The sequence below is a fragment of the Tiliqua scincoides genome, chromosome 13 (genome assembly GCF_035046505.1).
Source record: "Tiliqua scincoides isolate rTilSci1 chromosome 13, rTilSci1.hap2, whole genome shotgun sequence".
Classification (NCBI taxonomy): Eukaryota; Metazoa; Chordata; class Lepidosauria; order Squamata; family Scincidae; genus Tiliqua; species Tiliqua scincoides.
The window spans coordinates 2,065,536-2,083,456 of record NC_089833.1 but is presented as its reverse complement, the minus strand read 5'-3'; the positions used below and the strand labels follow the sequence as shown (position 1 = coordinate 2,083,456).

General features: G+C 46.8%; 1 protein-coding gene across 1 annotated transcript; it reads left to right on the top strand.

Moving 5' to 3' along the window:
- The first annotated feature begins 4,319 nt into the window (after window positions 1-4,319).
- GFER (growth factor, augmenter of liver regeneration) lies at window positions 4,320-10,178 on the top strand. The gene is made up of 3 exons (XM_066640663.1): window positions 4,320-4,493; window positions 6,002-6,213; window positions 8,079-10,178. The coding sequence occupies exons 1-3, from the start codon at window positions 4,320-4,322 to the stop codon at window positions 8,239-8,241; spliced, it is 549 nt and encodes a 182-aa protein (XP_066496760.1). The 3' UTR covers window positions 8,242-10,178.
- The last annotated feature ends 7,743 nt before the right edge of the window (window positions 10,179-17,921 follow it).

Below are 17,921 nucleotides of genomic sequence, written 5' to 3'. Positions count from 1 at the left end.
GATAGGAATATGTACTGCAACCTACGGGGTGGGGAGGTGGGCAATCATGGAAGCCTCCTCAAGGTAAGATAATGTTCCCTTACTTCAGAGCAGCAGCAGCAGCGCTGGAAAGTTGGATAGGATTGGGCCCACAGTGTGATCCTATGCACACTTTCCTGGGAATGAGCCCCGCAGACAACAATGGGACTTACTTCTGAGAAAAGGTGACTAGGCGTGTGCTGAAAATCAAAGAACCACACGGCTCCCAGTCCCAAAAGGGCTCACAATCTAAAAAGAGACAGAAGAGACACCACGGCACTGAGGTGCACAGGGGCAGTTGCTTTCTCCCTCTCGCACCACACCAGAATCAGGGGACATCCACTAAAATTAAGTGTCGGGAGAATTAGAACAGACAAAAGAAATTTTTTTTACCCATTATGTAACTAGGCTGTGGAACTCCTTGCCACAAGATATGATATTGGCATGTGGCCTAGAGGCCTTGAAAAGGGGATTGTTCAGATGGATGGAGGAAAGGTCCATCAAAGGTGACAAGCCATGATGCAACCTCCTTGTTCTAGAAGTACATTCCCTCAAAATGCCAGGTGCAAGGAAATGGCAACAAGATGTAGGTCTCTTGTGCTCCCTGAAGCATCTGGTGGGCCACTGTGAGACCCAGGACTCTGAAACTGTATTGTTACAGAATATACGTGACAGGGAGTGTCACATAAACACCCGAGAGGGAAACGGCTGGCTGGAGACCTACACAGAGTACAGTAGTTCCATTTTTACTAGAAAAAAGTAGAAAATAGTTATTTTGAGGTTACCAGGAAGAGAAGCCACCGAGGGGGAGGTTGGACTTGGCAATTCTGCATTCTTTGTTTGCTGATTTATTATTATCCCTGCTAACTTACCCCTGGTAACAAGTTACCCACCATGTAACTAGTCTGTGGAACTCCTTGCCACAAGATGTGGTGTTGGCATGTGGCCCAGAGGCCTTGAAAAGGAAGGATGGAGGAAAGGTCCAGATTGGATGGCCTTGAAAAGGATGGATGGAGGAAAGGTTCAGATGGATAGAGGAAAGGTCCATCAAAGGTGACAAGCCATGATGGTTAAATGCAACCTCCTGGTTCTAGAAGTACACTCCCTCAAAGTGCCAGGTGCGAGGAAATGGCAACAAGATGCAGGTCTCTTGTGCTTCCTGAGGCATCTGGTGGGCCATGGTGAGAACTAGGAAGCTGAACTAGATGGAATTTGGGCCTGTTCTACCAGGGTTCTTCTTATGATCTCTGCTCAACAGAAGAGGTGTGCTATATGAAAAGGACCTCTTTGCCCAGCTATCAAAGTTATTTGCCCCTGAAAACAAATTGTGTGTAGCCTCAAAGATCCACCAGGGGAACCCCCATGTCAAATCAACGGAAGTTTAATTGAAATGTACAAGATTACACATAGGGATAGAGTTGCTAGAGGGATATTCTTTTCTCTCTCACACAAAACCAGAACCAGTGGACATCCACCAGAATTGAGTGTTGGGAGAATTAGAACAGCCAAAAAGAAAATATCTCTTTAACCAGTGTGCCATTAGTTTGTGGAATTCCTTGAACAGGATGTGGTGATGGCATTGGCCTAGATGCCTTGAAAAGGGGAATGGACAGCATTTTTGATGAAGTGCTGGAGGGGTCATGAGAGGATCCAATAAGGCTTTTATCCAGGGGACGTCCACTATAATTGAGTGTTGAGTGTACTCCCTGAGGCATCTAGCAGGCCACTGTGAGATGCAGGAAGCTGGACTAAATGGGCCTTTGGCCTGATCCAGTGGAGCTCTTCTTATGTTCTGATGTCCATTGCAATATGTTGATTTCTCACATCTCAGATGTTAGTGGAGATTTTGTTTGAATATTGTGAAACCCATCCACACCCTCCAGGTCAGGAGAAGACAGCCCAGTCCATTGAATCAGGAATTGCAAGCACAGGAGCGCAACTGTGCAAATGCAGTGGATCTACCCCAGAGTAACCGGGTGACACGTTCCACAGTAGTAAGTAGACCTCACTTTCAGCACTGATGCAGCTTGCTCTTTTATAATTATACAGTCATTTAGCAAACTAGAATTAGAAATAATTAGGAGTGTTATCATTCTTCTGGCAGACAGCACTGTAAGGCACAGGCAGACGTACTGAGACGTTCCAAAAGGCACTCGGGAAACCAGCCAGAGTCTTCAGGAGTTTGCATATACAGTTTGGATATAGAGTGAGCCCTCCTTATCCATGGGTCAGCTTCCGCAGATTTCAGTATCCGTGGATACCGAGCCCGCAGCTGGAAGACCTCCTGAATGTGAGCAGAAGGCACTTACGATTGTGTTCCTGAGGTCCTATGAGGTCCTCCATTTGCAGATTTAATTTTCTGCAGAATTTGGTATCCTCAGGGGGTCCTGAAACAGATCCCCTGCTGATACTGAGGGTTGACTGTATTGGCAGAAGTATGACAAGCACATCTTAAAAGTAATTGTAGTTCTTTTTAGCCAATTGGACCTGTAGATTTTGATGGAAGAAAAATCTAGGAAGCTAAACAAGTGATAAATCACACAGCTGTGTTATTTTTTTTTTAAATTATGTACTGCTTTTCAACAAGAGTAGTTCACAAAAGCAGTCTACATAGTAAAATAAATTAGATAGTTCCATCTCCAAAGGGCTTACAATCTTAAAAAAAAAATACAAAAGAGACACCAGCTACAGCTACTAGAATAGATGTCATGCTGGGGTGAAGATGGACATTTGCTCCCCCTTGCTAAATATATGAAGGTAGGTGTCTTTTTGCCCAGTTAGCAGGGATAATAATAAATCAGCAAACAAAGAATGCCAAATGGCCAAGCCCAACTTCCTCCTGGCTTCTCTTCCTGGTAGCCTTAAAATAACTATTTTCTACTTTTTTCTAGTAAAAATGGAACCACTGTACTCTGTGCAGGTCTCCAGCCACCTGTTTCCCTCTCGGGTGTTTATGTGACACTCCCTGTCACGTATATTCTGTAACAATACAGTTTCAGGGTCCTGGGTCTCACAGTGGCCCACCAGATGCCTCAGGGAGCACAAGAGACCTACATCTTGTTGCCACTTCCTTGCACCTGGCATTTTGAGGGAATGTACTTCTAGAACCAGGAGGCTGCATCATGGCTTGTCACCTTTGATGGACCTTTCCGCCATTTATTTATTAATTATTATTTATTAATCACATTTTTATACCGCCCTTCCTCCAAAGAGCTCAGGGCATTGTACATGGCTGCTCCCCTCCTTTTTTCCTCACAACAACCCTATGAGGTAGATGAGGCTAAGATGACTGGCCCAAGGTCACACAGGAAGCTTCATGGCTGAGGGGGGATTTGAACCTGGGTCTTCCAGGTCTGAGTCCACCTCCCAAACCACTACACCACCCCGGCTCGCTCTCTCCATCCATCAAGGAATCAAGGCCACATGCCATCATCACATCCTGTGGCAATGAGTTCCACAGATTAATTACATGGTGGGCAAAAATAATGTGTTTTGTCTATTCTAATTCTCCCAACACTTAATTGTAGTGGATGTCCCCTGATTCTGGTGTGGTGCGAGAGGGAGAGAGCAAGTGCTCCTGTGCATCTCAGTGCCCTGGTGTCTCTTCTGCCTCTTTTTTAGATTGTGAGGCCATTTGGAACTGGGAGCTGTGTGGTTCTTTGATTTTCAGCACACACCTAATCATCTTTTCTCAGCAGTAAGTCCCGTTGTAGTCTATGGGGCTAACTCCCAGGAAAGTGTGCATATGATCACACTGTGGGCCCAATCCTATCCAACTTTCCAGCGGGGGGGGGGGGGGTTTGAGGGTTGGACAGATTTCTGGAGGAAAAGACCATCCCAGGTGCCCAGCCGCAGTGAGTGTCTGCAGCCTCCTGGTTCTAGACCAGCAATTGTCAACCTTTTCCATCTCATGGCACACGGACAAGGCACACCATCAGGTTTTTGCCAATTGACAAGGCACGCCCTGCTGCCATTCGGGGGCTCACAACCCCATTGGCCCTACTAATAAATGATCTTCCCCCAAATTCCTGTGGCACACCTGTGGATCACCAGTGTGCCCAGCCACAGTGGGTGCCTGCAGCCTCCTAGGGTTGCAGGGGAAGGGAAAGCTTGTGGGCCTCCCTGAGTCTCCCCTGTGAGCGCAGGAAGCTCCACCTGCGCCCCAACAGCCCGAGGCCGCTCCCACCTGGGTACCACTGGGCACCCGAGCATCCTCCTGCCTCCCAGCGTTGCCACGGCAACCACCCTGGCGGCCCTCCAGGCCTTCCTCCGTGGCCCACCATGCTTTGCGCAGCCGCAAGATGGCGGCGCCCAGTCCCAGCGCGGGCCGGGCAGCCCCTGCTTCCCCGCTCCCTTTCCCCGTCCCGGGGGGGCCGCAGCCGGAAGCGGCCCCCGCCAGGAAGAAGCAGCCGCCCTGCCGCGCCTGCACGGACTTCAAGAGCTGGACGCGGGAGCAGAAGAAGCGGGCGGGCCCGGTGAGGCTCTGTGGGTCCCCGGGGGGAGGGGCGGCTGCCAGCCCGCAGGCGTCCCTGGGAGGCCTTGCGGGGTCGCCTGTAGGAGTCCGGGCAGTGGGGGGGGGGCGTGGAGCTGTGGGTCTGCCTTGCAGGCACGGAGGGAGAAGAAGGGGCTTCTCTTGCCGCGGGGCTGCAGGGCCTGGCCTGTGTCTGTCGCACGGGGGGGGGGGGGGCTCCGGGTCTGCTCTGTCTTGCAGAGTTCACTGGAGGGATCCTGGGACCTGGTCGGTGGCGTAGCTGGAGGGGGCGGCGCGCTCAGCCTGGCAGGGAGCCTCAGCGTGGTGGGCTTTCTCCTTCCCTCCTCCGTATGGTTCCGTTCTGCTCCCCCCCCGCCGGGAATGGCTCCGAAGGGAGGGCCGCTTGCCCGCCACTTTGAGGCTCCCTGCCAGGCTGAGCGCTCCACCCCCCCAGCTACGCCACTGGACCTGGGGAAGGGTCTGCCCCATGGCTGGGATTTAGCAGCCTGGCTTGGAAGGGCCTTTTGGGTGAGCTCTGTTTGCTAAACTCTTAAATGTGGGGAGGGCAGCACCTTTCTGTCTTGTAGGATTCAGTTCAGTCCCAGAGGGTCTTTTCAGCAGGGGTTTATTGAACAGTGTTCACCCTCTAGCAGTTGTCTTCAACCTTTTTCGTGCCACAACCCTAAGAAAGGCATACAGGATGAGATACATACATACATACCTAAATATGTATTTACATAAATAAATAGAGGATGAGACTGGGGACCCTCACCTTCCCCCCCTGGACCTTACCTGCCTACCCCCCACCTTCTATTCACCCCCATAATGCTCCCCCAGTACTGTTCACTGTAACTAAATATTCTTATTAGTGTAGTGGTTTTCAACTTTCAGCACTGGGACCCACTTTTTAGAATTAGAATCTGTCAGGACTCACCAGAAGTGATGTCATGACCAGGAGTGACATTGTCAAACAGGAACATTTTAACACCCCCATAAACAAAATCAAATAAATTAAGTAAATAAGTAAAGGTTTTTCTAACAGGTAGAAATATTCCTGCAGCCTTCTGCCACAGTAAATGTATAGCAGGTATGCTCAACAGCACAGCGTATTTTTCTGCAACTTCTTTGCCCACCTAAGGGCCCAATCCTATCCAGCTTGCCAGCTCCAATCCAGCTGTGCCAACAGGGTGTATGCTGTATCCTGCGATGGGGAGGGGCAGTCATGGAGGTATCCTCATGGTAAGGGAGTATTTGTTTTCTTACCTTGGGGCTACATTGTGGCTGCATCAGTGCTGGATAGGATTGGGCCCTAGGTTTCATTGAACATTTAAGTTAGGATAGTTTGTGCTGGTTGCATCATGTGGAAGAGGAGCCTAGGTGAAAGGTGCAATTGCTGAATAACCACACTTAGAATATAGGGAATTGCAAGCCTGCTAGATAGGTACGGTGTGCACGTATCACTGGTCTGCTGTCTCTACCTTGTTGCTAACAAGTACATGTTTTTCATCCCAGGCAACACAAACTCTGGAAGGGGGCGTGATGCCTTTTGGTTGTCCTCTTGATCGAGAAGAACTGGGGAGATGCTCGTGGTCTTTCCTTCACACAATGGCAGCGTATTATGCTGAGAAACCAAGTCAAATTGAGCAGAAAGAAATGGTGCAATTTATCAACTTGTTTTCCAAAGTTTTTCCTTGTGAAGAGTGTGCCGGGGAGCTAAGGGAGAGGTGAGTTAATTTATTGAGCATGTGAAGGGCTTATGTAGTATGCATTAAAACAAAAAACCCAGAAGTTTTACAGCCTGGGAACCTAAATTCAGCTCCAAGACAAAGCACAAACAGAGGGTCTTATGCAAACTGATCAAATTCTGTATGATATTTTTGATTCTGTATACTCTTGTCGTCTGCCTTTTCTCTTTTGCATAAGTTGTTCTGGTTTTGCTTGGCAAGGGGAAGGGCTGTTTCTCAGTGGTAGAATACAGTAATGAGAGATGTAATTTTTGGTCATATTTCCAGATAGGGCAGAGCAAAATTTGTGCCTAAAATCTGGGGAACTTCTGCAGGTCAGTACTGAACTAGATGAACATAAGAAGAGCCCTGCTTTATCAGGCCTAGGGCCTGTCCAGTCCAGCTTCCTGTATCTCACAGTGGCCTGCCAGATGTCTTAGGGAGTACACAACACCGCAAGATACTTGCATCTCCCTGCCATTTGCCTACATCTGGCATTCAATTACCCTTGCACCCCCCAACAAAGAAACCAGACTGTGCTTGGGTTTAACTTGAGCTACTTTATTAAACACAAGTGACCAAATTTTAATGCATGAAATCTACTGAACACACCTTCCCTCCCTTGCCGGTCTGGGGTAGGTGAAAAAACTGCCATCCATGGCCAATTCAGAAGACAGAAAAAAATTCTTATCTGGCCATGATGAGCAACCAGCTAATCTCAGACTGTATTTACCCCTCATGGCTTGTAACCTGTGATGGAGTTTTCCTGCGGAAATCTGTCCAATCCCCTTTCTAGGCATCTAGGCTAAGGGTATGATTTGGTCAAAGGCAATTTTCTATAGTCCTGAGTTCTTTTACTTTTTCAAATGGTTGCTTCCTTGACCTACTGGGCCATTGGCTGCAGCTCCCTATTAGAAATGCAATCCTATACATTGTATAGGGTGGGGTTTTTTTTGCAAGGATTCTGTGGCTCTCCTGTTTGGTTTCCACGGCTCTTAGTTTGGGAGCCACTGTCCTAAGTGGAGGGAACATCTTTATTAATATTGTTGAATGGCCACTGCATGAAAGACAAATGGAGGTATAAATCTGGACCCTTCCCCTGTTGCAGTAGTGATTAGTGGCAAAGAGGATCTAGGTTTCAAAATATATGTTCCATTGTAGTGATGCTCATTTCCTTAGTACAGGTATAGGATAAAAGGCATTTTCTTATTTCCTCTTTCTCTGTCCACTAGAGAGCAGAGTTGCACTAGACTATAATCTAGCATGTACCAGAACGAACTGTCAAACAGGAACTAGCCACGTATTCTTTTTTGTGTCGGGTATTTCTTGGATAACCAGCAGACCTCAGCCGTCAGAGCAACATGTTGGTTTCATGAATGCTTTTGTTATGCACTATCTAAACTAGCCTTCAGCATAGCTCTCCCTTTTTTGTCATCCAGGATGGCCCCAGTAAATTTGAAGCCTTCCCCTTCCTGTGTGTAATGGTACTGCCAGGCATGTACTGTGTACCCCTGGTATCCGCGAATCCAGCATCTGTGGATTTAACTCACTGCGGATGCCATGGAGACCAGGGGAAAGCCACTTCTAGTTTGCTCATTAAAGTGGAGCTGGCTTTCTGAGGTCTCCAGAAGACCTCTGCAGGATCTGCAGACCTCAGAAGACCAGCCACTTCTGATATGTTCATCAAACCAGAAGCAGCCGTGGTTTCGTGTATACATGGGAGTGGGGAGTGGGGAGTTCCTAGAACAGATCCCCATGGATAAAAGAGTATATAACTTCTATGGAATCTAGAAACCTTGGGATGAGATGGGCTGTACATGGACTCTTTATGGTTTTTTTTTTCTCCACCCCCCTCCTTCATACAGATTACAAAAAAATCAGCCTGATGCCAGCAGCAGGACCAACTTGACACAATGGTTTTGCCGGCTTCATAACGAGGTGAATGAGAAGCTGGGCAAGCCCAAATTTGACTGCTCCCTTGTGGACGAGCGTTGGCGAGATGGCTGGAAGGATGGCTCCTGTGATTAAGTGCCTTTGTGGACATATGATGGGGTCCACTGTCATTAAAAATTGTGATGATGATAATAATGAATGAGTGGCCAAGATCAAGCCTGGTGTGAACCTGAAGCAAGGCATATGACTCTGCTATTGTATTGGAGTTGATGTGACAAAAGGCAGAGATTCTAATGTGATCCCCGCTGATTCTGTTTCTGGAAAACAGGGTAACCTGCAGTTCTTATCATTTATGGGAAGCTGCTCCTGCTGATTGTGTTTTTTTTCCCCTTGACTGCCTGAGACTCTTTCTCTCAATATGTCTTTCAATTAACCAGCAAGCACCATCTTGGCAGTGCTTTTTCAGACTTGGAAAAAGATGTAGCCAAACCCTGCAGTGGCCTGAATGCACCTATCAAAAGTCCTAAATGCTGGTTTTGATTCTGAGGTGCCCACGGTGGTCCCCTCTGATTGGCATCCTTTCACTTTGTTTTCTTCTTTGTGACTTGTTTGTTAACAAAAGGTCCTGCTACAAATCGGGCTGATTTCTCTGGGGTGCTGTTGAGAAGACTCTGCAATTTCATTTTCACAGCTTTGGCTCTCAAAGCTGCAGTTTAATGGCTTGCTGACACCCCTGCAAGATTATTGCCCTCCCCCAGGAGCGGTTGTATTCAGTACTCTGAAATACAGTGGGCCGTTGGTATCCACAGATTCCACCATCTGCGTATGGCTCCCTGTGCTCAGAGGGCCTCTAGAACATGACGGGAAGCCACTTCCGGTCACATCCAGGAGGTGTTTTGAAGTGCACAGAGACCCACAGTCCATTCCATGGGCCTTCCTATGCCTCAGAACACCTCCTGGATGGGACCGGAAGTCATGGATGTGAAATGGAATTGGCTTCTGGTTGCATCCTGGAGGCCTTCTGAGGAGGCAGGAAGGCCTGTGGAGTGGGCTGCGGACCACAAGATAAGATGTTGCGTGGTGGAGAGGTAAGTGCCATGCACAACAAGGAAGCCTTTTTTGGCATGCAGTACTCCTGCGGTTTGGAGACTGTTGGTCTAGAGACGTAGGTCTGTTTCCTGCTGGGGTCCACAAACAAATTTGTTCATTTCTGGTACTGTTTTAGTGGTCCCTTCTAAGAGAGGCTTGAGTGGCACATTTAATGCCCAACTGAGTTTCCTCACTGGATTTAAATGGGTGCTCTCAAGCACCTTCCTAGCACAACCTGAGTGTTTTTCGCCTGGAAACACTAATTACATTCATTTTTATAGGAATTTCTAAAGCACTCTGAAGTCCTGTTTATTGCAAGTTTGGGAGAATTCATCATGCACACAGACCCACAGTGCACAGGGCACTTCCTGACAAGGAGGAATCAGTGTACGTGGCAGAGCCCTGCCATTAGATTTTGATGATAGTGCCTTTTTGCAGGGATGGGAGCCTAGACAATGCGAGTGACAGTTCCCCAGGAGAATGGACTCATCAGTGAATTCAGGGTATGGTTGAGCAAGCTTCCTTTGCCAAGTGATCTCACCATGTCACACTTTTTTTCTGCTTCCTCCCCCCAATCTAAGTATCCTCAAAGTTTGTGTCTGCTGCCTGACATAGACAATGGGATAAGGGTTTCTAGATCCTGTCCTTGTGGCGAAACATGCATGTACTAGGCAACTATCTGCTTTTCTTCCCCCCCACCTTCCTGTGGGTCAAATTAGCATCCCGCTGGTCAGGGAGGACTATGGCTCTACTTGTTGCGTTTATAGGTATAATTAGCCTCTGGGCAAAGATCAGGCTTCCCAGTGTGGCCTTTCACTGAGGTCATTGTGGAGGGGTAGTTTGCTCACAGAGAAGCAGGGTGCAAAAGATGATGAGTCTAAAAAGAATAAATGTTTTGAGTTGCTCTGTATGATTTCCTGTAGACATTTCTGTTGGCAGAGGACATGATTGACTTGAATGCACTTAATGAAGGCAAATGTAAAGTGTGTCTCAAAATGTATTTATTTCCTGTCTGACTGAATAGTGGTCGATATTTCATTTCTTCTCTTCACCTTCCTTAAAAAATTTTTTTTAAAAATACATTGCTGGTGTTAAGCCCCTGTGGCCTTGGAGGGAGATCATCTGAACATCTCTCTCTGCAAACCATTTTTGGACACATCATGGTCACAGAGGGGTGAATGAGGCATCAAATTAATTCACAGCATCTACTGATTTGCAGGCAGATAGCAGCATTGCCCACTCATTCTGAATCTTAGTGTTGCAAACTTAGGGGGTTTGGGGTGCTCTGAGTTCTTGGTTCTCAAACCCTAAAGCCCTCAATGCCCCCTGTTCAGTAGTACTGCCACCACCCTGTATGACACTGAGACCCTTTAGGCTTAATTCTATCCCTTGCAGGCACTGAGTGCTTTCTCCAATTAAAGCTTCAGTCCTCTAATTACTAGAACTCAATCAGCACTTGGTAGCTTGCTGAATGGCTAGGCAGGAGTCTGAATTTTTGTCCCCAACAGACAGTGAAACAACTTAGTAAAAGATATTTTAGTTTAATACATAAGGTTACATAAGGCAGCAAATACTAGAGGCATAAACATCTAGGAAACATATCAGCAATAAAATAATAAAGCTAGCTGGCTATCTCTATTAATCCCTATCTCTCACCTGAGTCAGCTTCTTATAGATCTTTTAGCTCCAGGCTACCTGTGAGGCCAGATGCCTATGTTGGACAATGGAGCTCGCCGCGTGCAGGATGTTGCACCCAAAACTTCTGTCGAGGAAGGAACCGGACACACCCCTTGGGGCACTCATTATACTTCTTATGCTAATAGTACTGAGGTGACTTCATACTTATTTAGACTGTCCAATCAGAAATTTTTGATGACAGAACCTTCTTGAAGTGGGTCTGGTTGCTAGCCCTCTTAGTTCTTACCGCTCCCAACTGGAGATCCACAGCTGCATTTCATCAGCTTGATAAGGCGCAGTTCTGTCTGCAAAGGTGCTACATTCCAATGGGTTGTAATTCTTGTCTGTCCTTTCTGGCCAGCAGAGGAGAGACAACAAACTTTGTGTTTGTTTACTCACATTCTTGCAGCTAGGAACTGCTAGCAACTTCTCAATTACTGACTTAGTTTGGTTCAGGCTCCACATGCTAACCAAGGCCTAACGTACATATTCACGACACTTAGATCAACTCAGAAAAGAATCTGAACTAAACAGGAACTCTGGGTTTTTTTTCAGCTGTATCAGCACACCAGGTCCAGGGACCAAGTGAGGCTGTGGGTGGGATGGGGTGCAGAAAAGATGGGGTCAGTGTTATTACAGTGACAGTCAGTGGTTAGGCAGACAGGTCTACTGCTGTCCTGGGAGCTGTGGCACCAGTGTGAATACTGGCTCAGTGTAGTCATGATCTTGGGCACTCCCAGCAGAAATTAGAAAGTGACACACACTCCCTAGTGGAAACCGAGGTAACAAATCTGCCTCAGTCCTAAGATGGGCATGAGAGGCCCTGGGCTCCAGCTTGCCTTTAACAGATAGTTAATGAGCAGGTCCTGGGACGGCCTTCTCTGTAGTGGCACAGCAGTGATGGCATTCTCCCTCTAGGGAGACTGAGAAGCTCTCTACCTCCAATTTTTATATGGGTGGCAGTAGTTTGTATGTTAAATGGTTTTGTGCTGTGTTAGTTGCTGCTGAATTCTTAAGTCTTCTTGGGGCCCAATCCTGTTTCAAGAAGGGGCTGAACTAAATGACCTTTGGAACCCCTTCCAAGTCTAGGATTCTATGATCCTAAAATCTGGCACTCAGTTTGAAGCTGTATAATTGTTGTGTTTTCCACTTTGTTTCTTTTTATCTTGTATATACTTATACAAATCTTGGACAAAATTTTAAAAAATTTCAAAGTGACTTTTTCCTCCTCAAAATGTTTTCCTTCTATTCATTTCTATTCTATTCTATTTCCTGTTTCCTTACAGGCCAAAGTATGCTGCTGTTCTGCTTGAACTGTAGGTAAAGTGGTTCAGAATCAGAGGGGCCTGAAGAGTTAAAAAATACTCATAAACCAGAACCAGAATGAAAGCCCATTTTAAAAAACTTGTTGGCTTATGTTTTTAACTCCAATTTCACAATATACATTTACACAAAAAAAACTTCCAGTATATAAAGATGCAATTATTATACGATTAAGGAAGCAAATTACGCTTGTCATGTTTGTTTTTCCCCCCCAACAGTGGTGTTTGATATCTTAACATCTAATCAGTGGTTCCCAGACTTTCTAGCACTGGAACCATCTTTTTAAAATGACATTTTAAAATGACATAAACCTAGGGACCCACCTAGGTTTATGAGGCTTTAAATAAAGGAGATCTAGAAAGAAATAATATTTATATATTTACATGTATTGTAATAATAACCAGAAAAAAAGATGCACAAATATTTCTCTCCCTATATTTACACATGCTTGCAAACTGCAGGAGCTGAGCTCTTTGCACGGCAATTAGCAGCTATCTGATTTTTGAATAGCCTCAGTACTTGAGGCAATCCGTTATCAGTGGTTCTCACACATTTAGCACTGGGACCCACTTTTTAGAATGAAAATCTGTCAGGGTCCACCGGAAGTGATGTCATGACCGGAAGTGACTTTCATCAAACAGGAACATTTTTAACAATCCTAGGCTGCAATCCTACCCACACTCCACCCAGGAGTAAGTTCCATTGACTATCATTGTTAAAAGAATATACATAGTAGCTTGTTAAAAGTACAGATCTGTAACATTTCCCCAAATGCAGTCACGTACCATGGCAGCATCAAGTTTAATATATTAAAAATAAAATATTGGAATGAATAGGGACCCACCTGAAATTGGCTTGCGACCCACCTAGTGGGTCCTGACCCACAGTTTGAGAAACACTGAGTTATCTGATTTTTCCATCACCCATGTTTTCAGTGAAGGTTCTGCTCAGGTGCTATGGAACCCACCCAAAACTGAGTCCGGGAACTGCTGATCTAGATATTTGTTAGACAATAGGATTTGAAAGTTTAACAAAGCAGACATTCAATGGTCACTTGCAAAATGATTTTGCCACATTTATGTGCATTTTTAAAAGGAACATTTTTTTCCAGAAAACGTTCTGGGTATCTTGGGGCAGACATCACTTTGACTGCATGGAAAATTTATCCGTACAGTGGGGCCTTGGTATCCTCAGGGAGGTGCCTTCCAGTTGCATCTGGGAGGTCTTCTGTGTTACAGAGAGATCTCAAAAGGCCTCAAGGCACCTTCCAGATGTGGCCTTGAATTCGCATATCTGCAAGGGGTTCTGGAACAGACCCCCTCCTTGTCTTGTCACAGCTCCTCCCCACTGGGCCTTGTGCCCACTTAAGGCTGATTAGTTTTCCTTGGTTGACTCACCAGTACAGCACGCAAAAGTCAGAGTCCAAAGTCAGTAAGCCAAGTCACAGTCCAAGGTCAGTTTGTCAGTCAGTCAGTCCAATCAGTCAAAGGTGCCAAGTCAGAATCCAAAGTCAGTAAGCCCAGTCAGTCAGTCAGTCAGTCAGTCAGTTCAATCAGTTAGTTAGTCTCTCCTCTCCATATTAACTCCTCCTACAACCCACAATCCTTTCTATCTCAGGTGCTCCTTATATCCTGAGGGATCTCCTTTAGCCTCTAGTGGCTGCAGCTGTGCAGCACACCTCCAGCTACCACCTGGGCCTTAATCCTGCATTCACTTAGAGCAAGGGGCACTGTGGACACCACACCCTATCTCCTCGGTAATATCTTCCGCAATGTCACTACACTCCTACAAATAAAAAGGATGGACTGTACACACTTTTTAAAGATAAACCATTGAACTTCCTTTTGATTTATTTAGACTGTGAGCGCCATCTCTGAGCATTTGATCAACTGGCAGCAAATGACTGCACCTTGCATAGACTGTGTGGTATTTTGTAATTCTTTTGACTATGTTGTCAAGCACCTTGCATGCCTCCCTGTTGGGCGGGGGAGGAATGGCAGGCTATATAAATAAATAAATAAATAAATAAATAAATAAATAAATAAATAAATAAATACAAATTTAGTAGGGCCACTGGAGGAGCCAGATAAACCTGCTTGCTGGTTTATATCTCCTGCTCTTCGGTCCATAGGCCTCCCAGGGTAGCTCGTTTGGAACAGCAAAACATGAGGACATTAATACCAGAGCTCACAGTATAGCACATAAAGGGAGCTGAATAGGGCAGGCAATGCTGAGGCCTACAACTCTGAAGGCTTAAAAGATGTGATAGGCTGGGCAAAATAATATACCTTTTTCTTAGGCTGGCCTCACAAAGACGTCAAGCTCAGTGCCAGGTGAGCTTCTGGGGAGCAAAGGGGATTCCAACCCTGGAGTGCCATGACCAAAAAGGCCCTGTTCCTGGTCAACATCTGCCCTAGGCAATGGAGGAGCTCCATTGAGGGTCTGGATCTGGCCCTCAAGCTGCCGGTTGACCACTGCTGAGGAAGAGGGATGTGATGCTTCTTTTCTTTTTCTGAAAAGAAACCAGTGCTAAGCCAAAGGGGGGATGTCCAGGAAGGAAACTCTGAACCCCGTCCTTCCAGCTGGAAGTCAAAAATAGACGCGGAGCGACAGTGAGCACTGATAACAGGGAAAGCACAAAAAAGCACCATAGGCCTTGAAAATGACATTTCTCTTAACTCCCCACTTGTGTGCAGGCACACACACACCTTTGCACACCTGCCCTGTACCCAGGGGGAAAGAATCTGGACATAGTCCAAGGGAGAGAATGGCAAAAAAAGGAGGACAAGGGACTTGGTTTCCTTACTTCTTTTTTCTTTTGAGCCCTGCTAGATCAGGCCCAGGGCCCACCTAGTCTAGCTTTCTGTATATCACAGCAGCCCACCAGATGCCTCAGGGAGCACACAAGACCACAACATACATGCATCTCTCTGCCGCTTCCCTGCATCTGGCATTCTATTTACTCTCACACCCCCCAACGAAGACACCAGACTGCACTTGGGTTTAACTTGGGCCACTTTATTAAACACAGGTGACCAATTTTTAACGTGTGACACCACCTGAACACACCTCCCCTCCCTCGCCAGTCTGTTTCTTTTCTCCTTTCTCGGTCTCTTTGGGCAGGTGCTCATCTTGTGCAATGGCTGTTCCAAGATATGTGGCATCTGTGGGGTGTTTCTGACCCATGAAATTTTTTTCCATGCTTGGTGCAATGGGAACCAAAGGAGGCAGCACATTCAGGAGGAAGGCAAGCCCTCAATGTCCCCAGTGCCCATAATTCTGGGTGGAAAATGTGTGCTTGTTGGGTCCATGTGTGTCCCATCCATGTCTGTGTCCGTCCGTGTGTGTGTGTGTGTGTTTCTTCCCACTCCGCAGCAGAGAAATGATGTCAGAGTTGTCATGGTATCAGTATCTATGGAACAAACATCATCATTGTGGTGTGTGCGGGGAGGGGCCAGATGGGGGCATTGCTGCAGCTTTGAGAGGGAGGGTATTCCTTGGCAACTGGTGACTTGGGGATCTTGGCACCTCTGGATTCTGGATTCACCACAAACCTGGCCAAGTGACCATCTCTTTGTTCTGTACTCCAGAGCTTTGACCATGGCTTTAACTCTTCCTACCTGCTCCCAAAGGAGAGGGGAGAAATCCACCTCTTTAAAATGCTCCTTACCTGGGAATGCCACACTGAAATTGTAGCACAACTGCATTTTTTTACATAGCGCACACAGCACACATAGACATTCATGTCTTTATTAAGCATATTTATAATGTGACAACTCTAACTGCAGTGAAATTGGGAACATCAGGTGGTTTGGTCACTAGAACACTTACATCACTGCTCTTAACCTTACCCTATAAGGTAGACCAGGATAATTATTTCCTCTGTCGCAAGTGGCAGGATTGATGCCGAGGCTCCCTTCTGAGTTTGTGGCTGAATTCAAACCTATATATATATGAAATACTGTCTCCTGAGTCAGGCCCTTGGTCAGTAGATCAGCATGGTCTACACTGACTGCAGCAGCCCCACTGGGGGTGTATATCTTGGGCCATCCCTGTGTCCTAATTTATTTAAGGTTCTGCAGGTCTGAGTTGCTTTTTACTTTTTTAACAGCTTCTCATGTCTGAGGTTAGAAAAGGCAAAGGTGTTGTTGAGCATGTGCAGAGTGCATCTCCTTTACCACTGCCAGGATTCCAGGGCAGTGCTCTTCAGCTGTCCCATCTCCCTTTGGGGAACTTGTCTGTGCACATGTAAAAATCAACCTTTGTGCAGTGACTATGGAGGAGTTATCACTTTAGAAGAGGAGCAGGTGGCAATGGCTGTCATTGCAGGGAAGGAATGAAACTATGTTATGATCTTTGGGGATGCAAGAGGTGGGGGGGGTCAGCGGGAGCAGCTTCTGAGTGTGTCTGTCCCTCTGTGTCCCTCCCTGTAATTTGGGCCTTGCTTGGTTCTCTTTTCCAGGAAGAGATTTTTTGTTGTTGCTTTCAACGGTATTCTCACTTCCGACTTGTGAGACCACATGCCACAGCCTATCGCAGCAGGATGCTTTGTGCTCACAACCTGACCCATTGTGGTACCATGCGTCTCCAATGGCACGGAGAAAGTCAGCTCTTATGTGGCAGCTGAGAGCTTGCAGCCAAGAGCACCTTCACTGTGAGCCATGAGATGCTGCAGGGAGCCTTTGAGAGAGAAGTAAGAGCCGCCCAAAGTCTTGGAGGTTGCCAGCAAGGCTGAACAGTACTGCCATCACTATCGCTAGCCTGAGGAATATATGTTATTTTTGTAGAACTCCCAAATCCACTAAATCAGTGTTTCTCAGCAATGACATCATTGCTAGTTACTTCTGGGTTGGGAGGCCAGGTGCAACACAGGAAACACTAGTAAGAGGCTCAGGGTGGATGGGAGGGCTTTTTCGAGTGCAGAAAAGCATGCTTTGGAGGTTTGTCCACTGAGCCAAGTCTCCTACTGCTATTTATTGTGTCGTATTCCTGGCCTTGCTGCTGGGTGGCAGGGGTCCAGGGGTCCCACGAGTACCACCAGGCACCACCTCAAGCACCACTGGTGATACCCATACCACTGGTTGAGAAACACTGCACTAAATCTTTAGTAGCTAGTAGTGACATAGCTAGAGGGGGTGCAAAGCACTACGTTTCGCAGGGAGCCTCACCGCAGTCTGCAAGTGGCCCCTCCCCTTCAGGGCCATTTCAGGCAGTGGGAGCAAAACAGGTGAACGTCTAGCTCCAAAGAGGAGGGGGAGGGACCCTTTACATTCCACAGTGAGGCCCCCTGGAAAACTTAGTGCTTTGCACCCCCTCTAGCTATGCCACACCACTTTAAAAAGGTCACCTTTGCCCAGTTGTCTGGCATCCGTTTCATCAGCTGCTACCTGAATATGAGAGAACACGGCATGCAAATATTTGCCTGCAGCATTTATAGAATGCTCTCTAATTGTTCCCGCAGCCTTGTGCATTTCAAAATGTCCGAGTAGAAGAAGACAACTCTGCATTGGAAAGTGTGCAGTGAAGCCTGCAGGCTGAGGGGGAAGCGGAAGAGAAAGAAGGAAGGTCTCCACTGCCTTTGAACAGTGTGGCTTCTGTTTTCGTCGTGTTTTATGGTCTTGTGCAGTGCAGTCCATTGTGCACGTTTACTTAGAAGTAAGTCCCGCCATGGGGCTTACTCTCAAGAAAGTATGCATGCGATTCACGGCCTGAGCGATGCTGTATTT